Source organism: Salarias fasciatus, chromosome 9, assembly GCF_902148845.1.
Source record: "Salarias fasciatus chromosome 9, fSalaFa1.1, whole genome shotgun sequence".
Lineage (NCBI taxonomy): Eukaryota > Metazoa > Chordata > Actinopteri > Blenniiformes > Blenniidae > Salarias > Salarias fasciatus.
The window spans coordinates 10,006,314-10,025,618 of record NC_043753.1 but is presented as its reverse complement, the minus strand read 5'-3'; the positions used below and the strand labels follow the sequence as shown (position 1 = coordinate 10,025,618).

Below are 19,305 nucleotides of genomic sequence, written 5' to 3'. Positions count from 1 at the left end.
ATCTGTCCTCTAATATCACATCTGTCCACTCATATTGTATCTGTGCCGTCATATCGCACCTGTCCTGTCTTATCAGAATATGTGCTTTCATTTCGCACTTGTCCTCTCATATCACGTTTGTGCAGTATGTGCTCTTATATCGAATCCGTCCACTCAAATTGCATGCATGCTGCATGGTGCATATTGTCTGTGCTGTCATATCGCAAATGTGGTGACAAATCACGTGTGTTCTGTAAATTGCATCCGTACTGTTATGTCTGTGCTATTGTATTGTCTGTGCTCTCATATCTCATATCACATCTGCATACATATATGTCATCATAACTTTGCTGGATTGATTTGATATCGAATCTGTAGTGTCACACGCTATGTGCTGTGGTGTTATGTTGTGTTTTTGATATTAATTGCATATTCAACATCAATTGCATTCATGCTGTGAGGTCACATTTATTCTATTGTATTCAATCTGTGCTGTGACATGTGGTCTCATATCACATGTGCTATCAATCACAGATATGCCATTATATCGCATCCATGCTGTCGTATCACGTCTGTGCTGTGGTATCGCATCTTGGTGTAAAAATGTGTGCGAGTTTGAGGATATTCAATCATTTTTGAATGCTTGATGCCATCTTATTCCATCTGCAACATCATATCACATCTGTGATGTCAATGGTATCCATGTTTGCGTATCGCGTCCGTGCTGTGGTTATCCACTCATGCTATAGTATTCCGGCTTTGCTGTCCTGCCACATTCCTGCTGTTGTATTGCTTCTGCAATGTCATATTGCATATCTCATCTGTTGTTTGGCATCATGTATTGCAGCTGTGCTATCGCATTTTATTTAATGTATTTGCTACTGTGCTCGTATGTGAAATCTGCGATATGCTGAGTGAAATTTGAGTGGCTTAAATCACCTTAGTACTCTGTACTTGCCTTGCATTTTTAAACTTTAGAGGGCAGAAAAATGCCACAAATCAGCAGAAGAGACACTGCTCACTCAAGGCTGGATTAATACTGTGATCTGGAGGAGAGAGATATGACACAAAAAAGAAATAATAAGAAGTGATCAGTGGAGGCTTTGTGGGGTGTTGAATGTTAAAACAAAAGCAGACAGATTAGAGTGAAATCCCCAGTGTGTAACTGAAGTGTTGTACTCAGCATGAGGAGGATGGGGACGCACTTAAGCGCAAATTTAAATCCAAGAAAACGTTGCACAGTTCATCTGCTGTGCAATTTCACCGCTGAATGCCGCCCAGCAGGTGATCTGCTGCCGCACATTTCAGATTTTTCCATTTTGATGAGGAAAGGGAAAAGTGTACACTTAAAGTGTAGGAAAATATGAAGCTTCAGTTTTTTTTTTTTCTGCGCTGTCCACCTTCATCTTTCACCTTTTCTTTCACTTTGATTGACGTAGGCAATTAAGTGGAGCCTCTTGTTTTTAATGGATTGATCCCCACTGGCGAGGACCACGCTTGCAGATTTTGCATCGAGAGCAATCAGATGGAGTCGGCGCTCAGGTACATCAGGGTTGGTGAGCTTTTAATCAACGCCGAGCATTAGCCAAACAGAATAAGTCAAGCAAATGGAGCACTTTGAGGGAAATGTAATGAAAAGTGAATCATCTGCAGTAACACTTTAGACGACAATTTAGCATATGATTGCGATTTTAAAGAGCTACTTTATCTTCTTAAAGACTTGCATTGCTGTCATGCTTCGGGGGTTGCATAATGCTTCAAGAAGCCGTTTATTATTCCTAAAGTACTCTGAATATTCTGCCACCAACATGTTTTAGGGAGGATTTTTGTCTTTTTTTTGTTGCACTTCAGCCAGGCATATTTCCAGTTAATGCAGTTGTTTGGTTTAGAGATTAAAGTCAGAGCCTCTTTTATACCTGCCATTAAAATTCACCTATTTTTTCCCAGCATGCCTCAAACGGAATAAAAATTAGAACACTGAAAACAATGCTGCTGTTAGTGTTGTGACATAAAAGAAATTGAAATGATCAATGGTGCTTCAGCATGATGCCGCATGACGTCTACAATTCTGAAATGTAGCTTAATGTGAGATTTCTGTGTGTTCTGGCACACTTGATGTTTAATGTGTTTTCATTGTTTTCAGACGTCTAAACAGTTTGTCAGGGAAAGAGCCAATACATATTTTTTCATTCATTCCACCACATTCTGTTTGTTTTTTCTGTTGTAGATTATTTTTCATTTTTGGTTTAAATTCTGCTGTGCAGCTGTTTCTTTTTTTTGATGACACTGTTCTTTCTGTCAGTAAAATACAGCAGAAATGGAGGTTTTTATTTGTGGTATATTGTGATTTCTCTTGTCATACAGAAACAGACATCTGGTGGCCACAGATGGTTGGAGCCCAGTATGATTTGATAAATCTTTTCTTCATATTATGTTTGAGTAACCAAACAACTTGTCCTCCTAGTCGAGAAATGACGGTACATATGACAAGGTTAAAATGTCCTGCTTTGTCTGCATGAGGATTGAGACGGATATTCCTGCTTTGGGAGGGAGGAGGGCGAAAGGATGATATGCTTTCACATCACATTCACCAAAAATCTCCAATAATATGAAAAAAGTCACGATATACAGCAACAAACTGGCTGAGCTGACATCCCAAACCTATATTTATCTGCTGTGAAGCTCTGACAAGAGGAAAGCAGCCACATGACACTCAAGTAGTTTTGCACACAAAAAATAACCAGTTGATTCTCAAATGGTTTGAATGAGAGTCTTAGTGTTATGAAAACATGCTGAACAAACGTGCGTGCATGATCACCTGGTAGTCTTAAGTCGCGTTTCCATTGCAGAGTTGTGCCGGTATGCGATGGGTTGGAACATCTCCGAATGGTACGGGTGGGCGTCTGTGTCACGTTTCCACTGCATGGAGCACAGTTACGGCGCAGGTACGTGACATCATTACGAGATGGTAAACATGGCGCTCTGCTCCGGGTGTCGTTCCTCAGCTTCACTTCTCAGCCCTCAAGCGAAGCCGTGAGACTTCATTCCGTGTGATACAGCCCAGTTAAAACAACCAGTGTGTGTAAAGCGGCACAAGGAAGCCAGGCGCGCGGGAAGGTGTTCAAAGTAGAGGGGGCTGGCAACTGAATGAATGAATTCATTGCATTTTTTACCCTGCTGTATAGCGCATCACCACACAGGCTACTGGCTGGAAGCCATATGATACACACAAATAAACATTAAGAAGTATTAACAAATTCACATTGTATTACATTTTTTTCTCCATAAGGAGTTCGGCATCAATTCACCAAATGACAAGAACAGACGAGAACAAAAACACTTCCACAGCAGTAAATCGCTGCCATTTTAAGCGCTGTCCTTGGTGCTGAACATGCAAAAAAAAAAAAACAGTCAGGTGCGTCTGTGCTCCAAAACTCACTTCCTCTGACATGACAGGTAGTAAGGATAGATTAAAAAAAAAAAAAAAAAAAACCATCAACAGAAGTACACACGTCCCGCAAACCAACAGCAAGCGACAAACAGATGAACATATGTTGCCTGCAGTATTTGCTGTCGTCTTCTGAGGAGACGGGTTGTGCTAAGCTGCTAGCTGATGTTACTTCAGTTTCAGCTGCCACAATGTTGTCGTTTTTACCTTTGTCATCCTCAGGAACATTCAATTTCAATTTTGCCTGTGAAAAAATCCGATATTCTCTTCTGCTTGCTGTTTGCCATCGTTGTTTTTTGATTGCGAAGAAGCTGCTTCCGGGTGAGGGAGGAGTCTCCTCAACAAACTATTTAAATTTAATTTCTTTTAAAACAGATTTTTCCACATATCCCCACAGCTCTGTGTAAATCAATTCCACACATACTTATAATATATATAATTTTTAATTAAGTTTACAGTCAATGCTAATGTAAGGTGCTACAGCAGCCACTGTAGCTCAGGCGCCCCGGCAGCCTCCCCCCTTCCCGCTCTAATGATGGAAACAACTGTTGATTCCGTCGATGCCATTACGACCAATCAGCTGACGGCAGTGCTGAAGCCCCTCCTTATCATATCTGGGACTTGGTGCCAGGTAATGCATACAGAAGGGTAGCGACGAGTGGTCACTGGTGGTAACGGTTAATGGTCAGTGGGAACGCACGCCGACCCATATCAGCACAAAACTGAGCAGTGGAAAAGCAGCTATAAATTTACTGTACGGTGCCGATGGTTTTTTTTTTTGAGTCACCTTGTAGGAACAGGGAAGAACAGTAAATTGAAATGCAGTATGTAGCATGACGTGCGTCAGTACCACTAGTCTTCTCTTTATATGTACGTATATGGCCTCTACTCCTTATATATCTATTACTCCTTATATATCTATTAACGGTTTGTGCTGTAAAGTGTCGCAATGTCTGTGGAAGACACATCTGTCTGGTATAGTCAGAATATATAAATACACTAAAAAGTCTTGATTTTTATGTTTTTAATAAAGAAAAAAAATTCTTAATGGTCTATCTTGCTGTATGTAAAAGAAATGGCGCTCTGTTTGTTATTCACATTCTCATATCCAGCTTAGTGGATTTATCTGAGCCGAAAATATGTTGCGTTGACATGGATAGCTTTACTGCACGGCACCTTGGAGCAATTCCTTGTGGTTCAGTCAGTTCTTGTTGGCGTATTCATTACACGTTACTATCACAGTAATTCCTTCAGTCCCTTTGCACACTGGAAAAAGTATGAAAGAAAGAAAACCAATGAGGAATTCATAATAGCAAACTTCTTTAAAAACAAGACCAGAGTCATATGTTTTTAGCTTTTTATTACCAAGAATACAAAAAATATCTACATTCACATACCACTTACTGTAGCATGACTGACCACATAGATTTCAAGTAAACTCCACCCAATTGAATTATCAAAACACTCATCTGTGTCCTCTCTTAGTTTGTAAAATCCTCTTTTGGTGTTTATTTTGCTGATTTTTTTTTTATTTTCTTCTTCTTCCAAAATGTCTTTTTTTTTTTTTTTTTTAGTCCTTTGTACATTTGGCACTTGATGCAGATTATCGCTGTCTGTGGTCCACTGGATTGGAGGATCAGGCCACATTAGTGTGGGATCTCTAAACAGGGACGGATCAAGCCTCGCTGCTGCCGTTGGACTCCGGCTGGCACGGCGGTGTTATTTTTTTTTTTTTTCTTTCTTTCTTTACCCGAAATTAAAGGCGACTTCTTGGTCATGTGCTCGTCCGCTGTGCTGCACACCTCAGGGCTGGGTGGTTGTCTAGCGAGATACGTCCAAATCCATGAGACGACCCCCCCCCCCCCCCCTCAAATTGGATAACCGCTTTATGTTTTTGGGTTAAGTAAGGGAGGAAGGAAGAAGAAAAAACAGCTGCGATACAAAGACTTTAAAAATGATACAGAAAACAGTAACACAATAAACATTAGAGAACAAAAACAACAAAAAAACCCACCCACATGGGATTACAGCGTCACCAGCTCCTGCTTATGTCACTGACTAAAAGATACATGTTCCAGGGCCCCGATGAGGTTTGTTTTGATAACTTTCTTCTTTCAACGGATTTTTTAAAATTAAATGTTAACTTTAGGGCTGCACCTTGTTAGAGTATTTCTGTTGCCTTAGGTATTCCATACTTTTTCGTCTTGTGTTGTTCACATGTAATCAAGCTATTGATAAATTCATGAGCTGCCAACAGAATGCAACAGTCCTTGAACCCCTCACACTGTACAACATAAGACAGCAGACTTTGTCAAGATTGCCCATTTTTAATTTTTTTTTTTTTTTTTAAATCTGAGTCTATGAAAATAAAATGTAATCAGAGGAATCATGGCTGTTTGGCGGCTCTGAACATCAATCAGACGATCGAGTGGAACTAATGACAGCAGACCTGATTGCTACTCAACTTCCTTGAACTCATTTGGCCATTCCTTTCCGTTAAAACAGTTTGAAAATTGCAAAATGTGAAAAAAAATAAATAAAATAACACAATACTCGTGGAAATCCACAATACTTCATTGAATGCCATTTTCATCCTTTGATTCCGTCCACTTACTGAAGCTCACAGGGCCCTGGATTACAGCATCGCCACCTCCTGTGCACGTCAGCGACATGAAGAAACACACATCTTCTCACACAGACTGAAAACAAAGGCAGTTACATTATGTATGTTACAACAAATATGTGACCTTCCCGGAGGGATTCCCTCGACTTGGCGGCAGTTTTAGGTACAGTGTCGGCTTCAAGGACCCAAATAAGTTAGCTAACATATAAATACAGCCATGGAACAAAGAAATAAATTAAGAGCGGTCACAGACGGAACCGAAGCGCGTGTCTTCAGCTCGTGGAGCCTCCGTGGTGCAGAGTCGGTGGGGAAGGTGGCCCCTCGCACCCGGAGCCGTGGGGGCCGTGCCCGTGGCGGGGGACGGGGAGGGAAAGAGCGTGGCTGGGTGGATGGAGGGGTGCTTGCATGTGCTTTGAAGCTGTTCCTCTGCGCGCCCCCTGAGACGTTGCCAGATCCCGCCGTGTCTCTGAAGCCCGTCTCCAGAGAGCGAGGTTCAAAAGGCAGCTCGTCCTGCTGCTGCGGGCGTCACAGGCCTTCACCGCTGTGGAGAATTTCTAACAGTCATGGATATTTAATTTCGCGTCTGTCTTCCCGCTTGTGTCTTCATCTCCTCGTGTGGTTTTTTTGAAGGAAAGGTCCTGTTGCCCTACCACATGGGAGGACTGGTCGTCTCCAGCACGCCGTACATCTCGGCCAGTTTTTTAAAGCGGGGCCCCCAGTCGTTCAGGTAGTCGTACTCGTGGTCGGTGTTCGACGTGCCCGACTGGAGCGAGCTGAGCGACTCGGCCACCGAGCCCTCGCCCTCGTAGGCGTAGGTCTGCAGCGAGTCGTAAGGCGGCGCGCACGGGTCCACGTCGGCCTCCAGGAGCTTCGCCAGCACGTAGCCGTGCACGTTGCTGTCCCCGCCGCCGCCGCCGCCGCCCATGACGCACGCCTGCGGGACGTAGCGGGACAGGCTCTCGATCTCCGGCAGCATGTCCTGCCTCAGCTTGCTCGGGTGGTGGTGGTGCGCCTCGCGGGGGTTCCACATGGCGGCGATGTCGAAGGCCTCGGTGTCCTCCTCACCGCCGCCCTCGTCGTCGTAGCGCACGATGTTCTCGTGCACGTTCTCCTCCTCGTCGCACAGGTAGGGCTTCTTCCGGTGCGTTCGCAGTGAGAGCATGAGGAGGATCATCACTGTGTGGAAACAAATGGAACGAACAACCTGTGAGTGAACGAGCAGTGTCGGATGTAAATGAAGCTAAATGCTGCAAAATGATTAAACCACAAATTACTCCAAATGTACAGATGAGCTGAATGTGAGGCATTTTATTGAAATTTCAAGAATTCACTGTCAATTTGAATATGATACAAGAATATTGCTTCAATAGTGTTGGGACATTGGGCAAACCTGTTTTTGTTAATCAAGCAGAACAAGCTGTACATGACAAGCTATGAAACTGTTTAATCGGCAGAATATAAAGAAATGCTTTTTTTGGTTTTAATTTGTTGTTTGTATGTGAGTGTGTTTACAAATATATAGCTCCAATGTGGATCATTCATATCGTTTTAGATTTTCTTTTTGAATAAACAATTGCACAAAAGCAGCAAGAATATTATACAATATATATTTTGATAAAATTTGATATTCATTTTGATGCTGTTGCAAGAAAAATACTTCAAAGAAGTTGGGAGACGGGAAATGAATCATGATTAAAAGCTGTGTAAATTGGTAGAAGTTAAATGGGAGCAAATTCATGTATTGAAGCGACTGGCCATCGTGAGGCTCATAAAATCCAAATGTTTTTACAACAGCTGAGATGTAAAAATAGCATTTTGAAGCCACTAAAACCAGAATTACTATGTCTTATCCAAAGTTCACTTCACCGAGTGAGCAGAGATGTTTCATCTGGATGTTTAGCGTCTCTCAGGCGGCGCCGAGTGGACCTGCTGAGCGCTTGGGTCTGCAGGGACTGATAAAATGGGTCCATATCAGCCTCCCAGGGACAAGAGAGGGGGGAATAAATACCCCAGAAAATAAAACCGTATTTAACCGTGATGATGATGATGTAATGCTGAAAGATTCTTTTTTTTTTTAACTTGGATGTTTAATTTCTTAGGAGAGGTGACTTAAGGACTCACGTTATTAAATGTAGACATGCACACACTCAAAGATGTTACTGTTTCACTCTTTAAAGTGAGAATGGACAACCTCTGCGATGTACTCAAATACAGAGATATGGGTTCTAGGAGTTTTGATATTTGTATTTATGATGTAGCTTGTTTAGTTGTTTTCTAACTTTTGTATTCATGTTGTAGATTTTGTCCCCACAACTTTTGTATTTGATCATACCTTTTCCATTTGTATTGTGCATCCTATCTTGGGTGTTTGAGGTTATTAGTTTACAGAATCAGAAGCAGATGGTGACTCACCCAGCAGGACGAAAATGCAGGCCAGGATGGCGATGAGGGCCCCCCTGCTGATGCTGGCGGGCAGGCTGTAGGCCTCGGCGCTGCACGACATGATGTAGCCCTCGTGGTTGCAGCTGCACACGTAGATGGTCAGCAGGCTGGTGCTGGACTTGACCGGCTGCTCCCCGTCGGAGATGACGATGGGCAGGTAGAAGACGGACTGGTCGTGCTTCGACCAGCCGCCGCGCCGTGTCAGGATGGATGCCGTGTTGTCTGCAGAAAGTCATGGGAACGTTGAGTTACGGTGCAGAGGATTTTATGTTGGGACCAATAATCACCAATTTAAAAAGCCAACATTAAAACTACACTAACGGTCTGAGGTCGTCTGCATAGAATGAGATTTTTGCAGTTGTGGTGATTGTACTTAGAAAATAGCTAACACCCTCCCTGTAATGATTAAATCACTGCAGAAAAGAGACATAAGATGGCCAAACTGTAAATAACATGGTAAAACTGACCACACCTGGGACAAAGTAACCAAATTGAAAAGATAATTATTCAAGATTGTGCAACATGTACGAAAAATGGAGAAGTGTTTCCATCAAAAGGGCACAAACTGAGTCCAAACAACCGAATAGGACAAAAGAAAACTCCAAAATTAGACAGGACACTTCCTCAAAGGGACACAGAATAAGATTTAAATGAAGCAAGATTAGATTAATAACAAAGTTGATTGAAAGATGGCAAAAATATACAAAACAACTTAAATATGAGAAATGAAAAATTCCACGCATGTGCAAGTCGATGGAAAATAGCATTTTCCTCCAGAGAGTCACAACTCCGTCTATATTCTCATGGACTTGGTAGTTCTGTTGCTGAGAGTCCCCCAGAATAACAATCTAACCTCACTTGTCCGTCCAGTGTGAATGTCTTTGCACTCGCCATTGTCAGGGTTTATATGATATTGTTCTCTGTGTTGGTGTGTGTATGTGGTTTCTACCAAACAAATTGGTTCGGCATGCAAACGGCATCATTTCTGCCATTTCCATGTAAACAGACATAATTTTCAAAGCGTTGCAGTGTAAATGCAAAGCGTTGTCTTGTAAACGGGGCCTGAGAACCTTGTCAGCTGCTGCACGGGGGCTTTAACCAGAAGTGAACCGAGCTATGTGGCTCCGCTCAGCGGGGTTACCTTGGTTGTCCCTCAGGGTGAAGTTGGGGTTGTTTACAGCCTCTGGAGCCAGGCTGTAGGAGAAGTGTTGCCCTCCCCGAGGCTCATCTGGATCCACGGCCGTCACGGTCTGGATCACCTGGATGAAAACCAACAGACATAATCACATTTCATGCTTTGATAGCAGCTCTGCACGGCGAGGTGACAGTGAAGCTCTCTCTTAATGACACGAATCGGCTGTTGGTGTGTTTATATTTGGCACCGTCAGCTGCTTTTTTATTCCAAAAAAATGGAACTTATGAGTTGAATAGTTTACTCCTGTGGCACCAAATCTATACAGTCTGTGTATGTACAGTTGAACATTCAAAAAAAAAAAATCTTTTGAGTGAGAGGACTGTTTAGTTCATCACAATATCAGTTTTATCGACTGTCAAAAGTGTCTTCAGGTTCCAAAACACTGTGGAAACTAGAAGTTGAAATTAAAAGCTGAATTTCTTCATGAAGCAATTTTTAGTCATCTGGTTCAGAGAAAGACATTCCTGTTGCTCTCTCCATCATCACGGTTTACAGGCTCTCGTACCATTCCGGCCTTGGTTTGTTCACACACAGACATCTCCAGATAGTCGGTCAACGACGGTGGATTATCGTTAACGTCCAGGACCCTCACAGCCACCGACACACTGGAAATCTGCGTCGGGTTATCTGCAGGAAAACAAACACATTATCAGTTTTTGGTGTTTAGACTTCTTTTAACAATTACTTTCTTACTCATTGTTCTAGTATTCTAATTTAAGCTTTTTTAGCACCACTTTTACTTCATTTTTGTCATTTCATCGAAAAATTTTAATGCATATGTTGAGCTATAAATCGATTTTTATCAGGTATTTAAGAATTTCATCTCTTTCTGAAATATTTTCATGGAGAAATGCGCACCACGCCTGCAGTAAATTATTCTGCACACGTGGAAGCAGATGGACAAAAACTACAGTGGTGTGCTGACTACATTGTTTTCAAACTGGGTTCAAAACGTTCCGTGTAAACTCAACACTTTTCTCAATCAGAACAGCCAAAAAATGATGCACTTTCACTCGAAGCCTGAGTTCGAGTCCGGTTCACCAAGTCTCCTCACGCTCACATTACAATTCTATTATTCTTCATTACGGGGGTCATTTGCATACCTTAACCAGCTGTGTAATAGGCTGCAGAAAGCTAATTAGCGGGCAGTAACTACTTTCTCAGGCTTCATCATATGATGGATCAGTCAGCGCGGTGACTTTTCTCTGGAGGTCGACTTCCTGTGTCACTTGAACTCCGCTCAGGAGAAAGTTTGCTTGGATCACATAAAACTGGAACCCTTCAGAGTTCACGAAGCTCAATTAAAGCTCGATGATTAGAGCGAGAATGTGAGCCGAGCTTGCGCTAACAAATCAGTTTTTTTTCCAAACGAAGGGGGAAAAAAAAATCACTTCATGGTGGATGAATTATTCCCAGCAATTAAAAAGTAATCAATTAATAGATCTGTTTTACATTAGAGGTGTCACAGTAGGAAAACAATATGTAAATGTAACAATGCCGACTGAATCCCATTTAGCTGCTTAAAGAACATAAACCGTGTTAATTTGATTAAATAACTTCTGTTATGAAGAATTTTATTTAATTATTACAGCAAATGCCTTATTTTTATGCAGCTCGAGTTTAAAGAGTTATGAAATGGAATTTTATTTAAAAGTATTCTTTAATCGTCATACAGTCAAGGTACGTAAAGAGAAACTTGTTCCTGTGCCAAGAAAATACTTTTCCCCTCGTACCATTCATCACTCTTGATTGCTATTTATCAATAAGCTATAAAGTTGTTTGCAGTTTCTTTTTTCTATCTGGCATCAATTACTCGATCGGCCCTCCATCTGCCTCCACCCACTCTCCTCCTGCCCTCCACCTGTCTTCTATCCACTCTCTCCATCACATGTTAAATTGCTGTGTAGAAACTAATGAATCTAATTACCGGTTAATTGAATTACCTGGAATCTCCTTTAATATGTGTCCACCGAACAAACGCGTAAACAAACAAAGCAAAGGAAGGTCATCTTCATTATTCATTATTTAGAAACGGTTAAAGCTCCAAGAGGCAACAGTTTACCTGAAGATCAAAACTTATGATACCAATTATGTCTGATTCTCGTGTTAAATTATCAGTGTTTATATTGTTACTATTTCTAGTAACTTGCATCTCAGTGTTTGAGGTGTTTTGTCGACCATTGCTGTTCTAAAACACATTTTCTGTCAAATCCCAATAGTTTCACCAAAGAGGCGTGAAATCAGAAACAGGAGTGTTATTTATGACTGGGGTTTGGTTCAGAAATATCTTGAAGTGTGTATCAGACGTACTCATCTCCATGGCGAGCACTGTGATGTTGTGCCAGCTGTTTTCCTCCCGGTCCAGTGAACGCACCGTCATCAGCGACCCGGAAGTGATCTCGATGTAGAAGTATTTCTCGGGGTCGCTGGACCTCTCGATGGAATACCTGGTGACAGGAAGACAGTGTGCAGCGTGGTTATCGGCGGCCAACGCCGCGCACCTTTTTGTGAGTGTGTGTGTGTGTGTGTGTTTTTTTTTTGTTGAGGGGGATTTGTAATCCTATCTGAGGGCTACACATGCTGGCGTACACAATCCGGCCTGTGCAGCGTGTGTGTATCAGCGTGATAAGATGGTGGGCTGGCTGGCAACACCTGAAGGCACCGGGAGGAGAAAGAGAAGTAAAAGAAGGCGCTCCAGATAAAACTTAATCAGAGTATCTGCCTCCTCTGCCAAACAGACGCCGCTGGACATACAGACCTGCGGCGTGCCGCCTTGACTCGTCTCCTGCCGCCGCGGGCCGCTTTCCAAAAAGGAGTTCCTCTGAAAACTGCATGCAGCAACGGCATCCAGATCTCCCTCAAAATATCGTTTCCTCTTCTGCCCATCTCATGTCATGAAAATCCATTCATAACTCACCCCAAGTTTTAAAATGAAATCGTTGTCTAGATTCCTGAATTCAAAATATGATGTGGATCTCACTGAAACTTAAATCACTTCTTACCTGTGTCATTATCTATGAACCTGCCTTTTTTTTTTCTTATCAGATTTTGAGTAATCAACCAACCAGCCGACCAGCCACTGTGGAGATCAACAGTTCAACAGCCATGGAATCAAAAAACACATCCAGTCCTGACCAGGACAAGTCATTTGAACATTTCATTTCCCCAGAAAACACAGTTTCTGTTGTAGAATTCAAACACCTTTTCAAGGTGCACTTTATCCATTAAATATTACTCGTGTTTGGTTACCTGGTATCTTCAATAGTCAAAGTTAACCTAGACCATGACAATTTGCCCCTGCAGTCTTACACAGCCACTTTATTCACAAGTGCCATGGCTTGAACTCATTTTTCTTCAAAGAAACGCTGTTAAAGCCCTCGAATTCCCATAAGATTACAATAAAGCCAAATGCTGTAGGACACGCCTGAATTCTATGAAATGTCTTTTGTCTTTTTTTTTTTTCTTTTCTTGATTCCAACTTCAAAGTTTCATTATGCCTGGTGTTCCTCCCAAGGGGCCCCAAACCCCAACTTGGGAACCATTGCATATTTATATGAAAATGCTCTGAAAACTCTGTGAAGCCCTGAAAGAAAAATATTAACCACAAGAGAAACTAATTAATGCAGAAATCATCCAATATACTTTTAATCTCAGGTTACACGAGCAGAAATCAAATGTTTGATCAAAGGCTAATGTGTGTGTGTGTGAGACCATGCATACGAGTGTGTGTGACTGTGAGGGGACTGTGTGTGTGTGTTCATGCTGTCGTGACTGGAGCTTCCACTGCTGGCAAGAATCTCCCTGAAGGATCTCTATTAATATCACCACTGTCATGAAGAGGGGAGATGTGGCTGCTGCTGCATGTGTGTCTGAGATGGCAGGTGAATGAGCCTGTGTGTGTGTGCGCGCGTGCACACACACTCGCATATATCTGCCAGTCATGCTGCAGTCGGTAAAGGACGGGAAGATGTAACATGGAAATGAGGCTGACAGCGAGTCTGAAGGTCACCTGCTGCTTGTTGTTATCTGTCATCTCATGTTGTTGATGCCGCGGCAGCGGCTGAGGTCGCCGATAACCGCCGCCCGCCAGCCACGCGGGGTATTTAACAATCTCCTACTGCTGCTCTGGGGATCCCATCCAAATGAGAGATTTAAATTATTCAAGTACAAGTGCAGAACTTTAAGGTTTTTTCAAAAATGCTCAGACTGTGTCTCCATGAAAACGGTGGAAAATGCAACTTTTTTGAAACGCTGAAATGCAAAAGCACACCAGGGCCGTAGGAAATAGTTCCTCTGCACGTGTGAGTAGATGGACAACAACAACAATGGCGGCCTCCAGAGTGTTGATATTCTTCTGGGACTATGTCGTTTTATAGTTGGGAGTCACCTGTAATGGCAGTCCAACCTGGCCGTCTGGTGATGCGTTCACTGGAAACGTCATGTGAATGGCGCCCAAGTCATAGTTTCTTCACTGACCTCCTCATGCGGCCCAGATCTGATCTAGATCCGCCCCTCCTGTGCCGCTTTCAGCCCCAGGAGCGGGGGTCTTTAAAAAATCGGGGTCACAGCTGGGACGGGACGCCACATGAAACGCCGCTGATTCCCTCCCGTGATTTATAGCCTCATTAAACGGTTTTATGTCTGATTAGTTCATGAGGGGTGCAGTCTGGACAGTCGACCTGCCTGGAAACATCTGCTCTGGAGTGGAGCGTGCGCGCGCGCGCGGTGCGGATGTTCGACACACTCTGCTGTTTGCCTGTTCTGCTGCACACACACTCTCTCTCTCACAAGTTGATGAATGGGATGCTCAGGAGGTTGTAGCTGGGAGGACATGTGTGGTGGTGCTGCCCCCTGCTGGTTGCTAGCTGTTAGTACATGTGGTTCTGCAGAAAGGCATTGCTGTCGGTGTGTGTTGGCGTCTCTGGGCTCACCTCACGGTGTTGTTGGCTGCGTCCGGGTCCCTCGCCGACACGTTCTTCACCACCGTCCCGACCTCCGCGTCCTCCTTCAGCTCCACGTAGTACGCCGGCGCGTCGAACAGCGGCGGCTCGTCCACGTCCTCCACGCTCACGTGCACGATGGTGACGTCGGTGAAGGGCCCGCGGTGGCGGAGGCCCGCGTCCAGGTGGGTGTTGGCTCCCTCCACCTTCAGGGTGTAGCTGGGCTTCTCCTCAAAGTTCAGCGACTGGAAGGGGGGAGGAGAACGAACGTCAAGGCGACCTCAACGCCAATATGGCTGCTGCAGATTATAAACATTTAAAACACACAATAGTCAACACTCTGATTTGATTTATAATGAGAGAAAAGACTGGAAAGGTTTCACGTGCTTCAGTTTTTCCACTTGTTTCGTATTGGATGAAATTCATTTTTCCCTCAAAACTCTAAATACAGTATCTGTAATGACAACATGAAGAAGGTTCTTTTGATATGTTAAAAAAAAGTGCTAACATTGAGAAAACTGTACTAAAGTATTGAAAACCTTTGCTCAGTATGTCGGCTGCACTTACAGCCTCAAGTCGTTTCACATTTAAGATTCAAATGAGATATTTAAACATGTTCACATTGGAACGTTGCATCATTAATGTATAAATATATTAATATAAAAAATGCTTCTTTTCGATAGTTCCTGGATGTGAAATGCTCATTTTTTTGTTTTCAGTTGTTGTATCGAGGAATAAATGAGTAGCACTATTTATTAACTGTCAGAAACTAAACTACATTGAGGCACTGCAGAAGGATTGAAGGCCTCTGATCCAACTCTCCACAAGCAGTAGTCTGATTTCTTATTTCCATGAATGCAACACACAGATAACGTTTGTCTTAATTTGCTTACTTCTATTTCAGAATACATTTATTTTCTACTTTTAGTTTGGTTTTCCAGATGAAATGGCATTAATTGGTATAAAGTGAGGGTTACAGTTTGTCCCCGCTCAACTTCATTTTGTTTACTGTTAGTTTGCAAAGTGGAAAAAAAAAAAAAAAACTTGAATAAATGACTTAAATGAGCCCACGTGTTTACGTAGAAGTTATAAAATGGGAACCAGTGGTTCAAACTGAGGCACCTTTTTCACGGTGATGATGCCAAAGAGGTTGGTGGGGTCAGTGCTGATGTCGAACGTGTCCCTCCCGTCTCCATCGATGATGCTGTACCTCATCTCTGCGTTGACCCCGATGTCCTTGTCCTTGGCCCAGATCCGCCCCACCACCGAGCCCACCGGGGCCGACTCGGGCACGCTCATCTGGTACAGCCCTGCAGGAACACACAGAGACGAGCTGATTCCACCTTCCGCCCTGTAGAGGGAGCCAGACTTCTTCCGTCGTCTCCAGCAGACAAGGTGCCCTCAGAAAGGAGCTGGGAACAAACGCCTTGCCAATTGAGTTATGTGTTGTCTCGTGGGTCGGCCTGAATTTCATCTACCGTTTAACCTCAAAGAAGAGGTGACAGCTACCCAATTTGCAGCGCTCCCCGCAGCCCAGAGCGAGATGCGTGTGCATTGTGTTCGACAGAGGGGAATCCCTGAAGCTCCTCACCACCGATCAGAGTTCCTTCAGAGTGATGGCCCTAATTGGACGGGGGACTGGCGATGGAGGACGGAGGTGGGAGCGGGCGGCGGGTGTTTTTCTTTTGTCTGAGAGCCACCAGTCGTCCGAGTGGGGATGACCGCGGACAGAACCCCACAACCCCTGACCTCAGGGGGACGGTAATGAGAGGAGCAGGAGTGAGGGTAATCAAAGAGACAGCGAGAGGCGTCTGGAGGAGAGGAGGAGGAGGAGGAGGGGGGGGTGGGGGGAACAACTGGGGGCCAGATGTAGATATAGGGGTTAAAGCTGGGGGGTGATCCAAAGAAACTGGAGCTGGAGCCATGCTTTCAAAAACAAGTGCACACGTGCCTTTTCTGATGTCCCAGCTGCTGTCTCTTATAGGAGCAGATGAGCTTTTCTGTGGCAGCAAGGTGAGTGAGTAGCTTGTAACTGGAGGTTCACTGGTTCAAATCCCACTGAGAGTCTCTGAGCATTAATACAGAACTGCGCAGGAAGGGTTTCCGGGGTAAATCCAACATGTGAACGTCGTGATCGCAACTCGTCTTTATAAAGACACATCAGAGCCACTGTTTACAGCATGTTTAATGGAAAATGAAAAACTTTGGTTGTTTGTTTACATGAGAACAGTACTCAAAATGCTACTTTTAAAAGCTGCTCCCAAAGCTACAATGCTAAAAAAAAAAAACTCTCCCACTGAGATGGATTTTATATACGCAAAGTTCTGTATCAATTAAGTTGCCTTTATTATTGAGTCTACAGCTGAAACACGAGTCCTCACAGTCAGACCACAGGTCGCTTCTTAAACCCTTAAACCATTTCCTTTGGAAAATTAAACCCTTACATGTCATTTGAGTCAAAACTACCCCGTCTAGACACTCGGAAGCACGATGAGTGAATTCTTTCAACCTGAGACTTGACAGTTTTTTTTTTTCCAAGTGAATTCGAAATACAGAAGTTTGTCAATGTTTTGTTTTTAATGCTATGCATTGCTGTTCTCTCAGGTAGTTCAGGGTCATATTTTATTTAATCTGTATCTCTGGAGGAGACTTCACCTCACACTGTGAAGGCATGAAGTACGAACAGTATGAAAACCCAATTTTAGGATAAATTCAGAGCAAAGTTTGGAATTTCAGCCACAGGTGTCCTTATTAAAACTCCAATGATTTTACACAAGTCTGAATACGAAATGTGTATTCATTTCTGTTTCTTGCTTTTTCAGTAGGAAACAAACTGAAAAAAACCTTTTTTTTTTCTGTAGGTGTAAGTTTTTCTTATTGCTTTTGGCGCAGAATGGAAATAAATCCAATAATCCCTGAACATCGAGCTAAACAAAATAAAATATACATGAATCTATCACAATATATTCAGAAATGGGATGTTTGTTTACTTGATCCTGAATTTTCAAGCCCGATTTCACGAAAAGGAATGTTGAACCTAAGTAATGTGCTAAAAAGTAGCTTTGTTATTTAATGACTAACAAAGATTCTTAGATTTTTGGTCCATTGGACAACAATGCATATTTCCGGGCATTCCATAGAGAGGAAAATAATAATGTCTCGTTTCAACTTTCAATCCCGTCAGAGGTCAAAGATTATTTTCCATTGCATTTTCCATTGCTGTACACGATGCAAGTTCCCTGTTTACTGCTGAGAGAAATTAAATGTATTTCTTTTTCAGCAGCTAAGAGCATCATGGGGATTAGGAGAGGATGACAGGGGGGCTCAGGTAGAAACAGGATTTAAAAGAAATAAACAAGACATGTAGTAGGAAGGAAACGGGAGCGGGGTGTTGCTCACTCTGGTCGAACATGGGCGGGTTGTCGTTGATGTCGCTCAGCGTGATGTTGACGGTGGTGGTCCCGGCCAGCCCCCCCAGCTGCCCGCCCATGTCCTTGGCCTGGATGACCACGGTGTAGTCTTCCCTGGTCTCGCGATCCATGTCCGCCAGGGACACACGAACCACACCTGAGAGAGCACACACACACAAAGGGAAACATTAGAAAGGGTAAAGGTCATTGGGGAAGGTCTGCCGGCACAGATTGAGGTCGCATGTCGGAGCCGTGTTGTTCTGGACCGTCAACGCTGTGGACGGACGACACTTTCTCATCCTGTTCTTCTCTTAATGGAAACACAAGAGGCAGAAGGGACTGAAAGCCAGAGGAGCTTCTTTTGGTTTGGTCTTTTCTGAAACAAAAATCCCAAATATTTGAGTTTCTGCACACGAAAGACTGAAGAATAAAGTGTATTTCACTGATCCCCTTGGGGGAGTTATCTATCAGCATTCTATCCATCCTATTCAAAGGTAACTTTGACTACTTATGTGATGAGCAAAGAGCTGCTTCAGGGAATCCAAGGAAGCAAGAGTCTTTCTCAGGAACCCCAAGTAGTAACCAGTCAGCAGTGAGATGTAAGAACAGTTTACACAATGTTTCAAGTGTTTTGGGAGTCTGTTTACAAAAGAAAAGATGCTTAAAGTTGCTGAAAGTGCAATTTCTTGAAAACGGCTTGCAAAAGGAAATGAAGAGAATGGCCTTCATCATTATACATGTGTAATGAAATAGGAGAGCTGCTCCGCTCACAGTGCAAAATTACAAACGTGCAACAGACAAAATTAGTGCAATATGGAATTATTTTCACAGTAGCTTCACAGTATATGGCTGAGATATTGTGATTTGCGTAATGTGTGAAAATGCAACTTTTCCAAAATGGTTCATGTTCAAATAAATGGGCAAAAACAACAATGGCCCCCACCAGAGTGGCGACAGTCCCAGTCCATATTCTCCTGGGACTTGGCAGTTTTAGATTTGAGTTCATTAAATATCTGTGTATTCGCCATTGTCAATGATTATAGCGTATTGTTATCTTCATGCGTGTGGGTGTAGTTTTACTGATTGATCCACAATCGCTGAGTATATTTTCGGTGTTTCTCCCATCACAGTGCATACGGACATCATTTTCAAAACTTTACTTGTGAACGTGAAACTTTTGTGAAACTTAGGAGCAAAATCGATGCATTTTCACATGAAATGCCTAAAGCTACTTGACCTGCAGATCACACCAAAACACAACCGATAAC

The 19,305-nt window shown here is 43.1% G+C and overlaps 1 protein-coding gene across 1 annotated transcript in view; it reads right to left on the bottom strand.

Moving 5' to 3' along the window:
- Positions 1–5,300: 5,300 nt before the first annotated feature.
- The window catches only part of LOC115394379 (cadherin-20-like), an 81,616-nt gene continuing 67,611 nt past the window's right edge, over positions 5,301–19,305 (bottom strand). Inside the window, exons 5-12 of the mRNA XM_030099683.1 lie at positions 18,027–18,194; positions 15,750–15,937; positions 14,619–14,872; positions 11,998–12,134; positions 10,193–10,314; positions 9,634–9,751; positions 8,463–8,714; positions 5,301–7,226 (exon numbers count right to left, since the gene is read on the bottom strand). Coding sequence (XP_029955543.1) covers positions 6,697–7,226; positions 8,463–8,714; positions 9,634–9,751; positions 10,193–10,314; positions 11,998–12,134; positions 14,619–14,872; positions 15,750–15,937; positions 18,027–18,194 — 1,769 coding nt within the window. The 3' untranslated portion in view covers positions 5,301–6,696. The remainder of the gene's footprint in view (positions 7,227–8,462; positions 8,715–9,633; positions 9,752–10,192; positions 10,315–11,997; positions 12,135–14,618; positions 14,873–15,749; positions 15,938–18,026; positions 18,195–19,305) is intronic.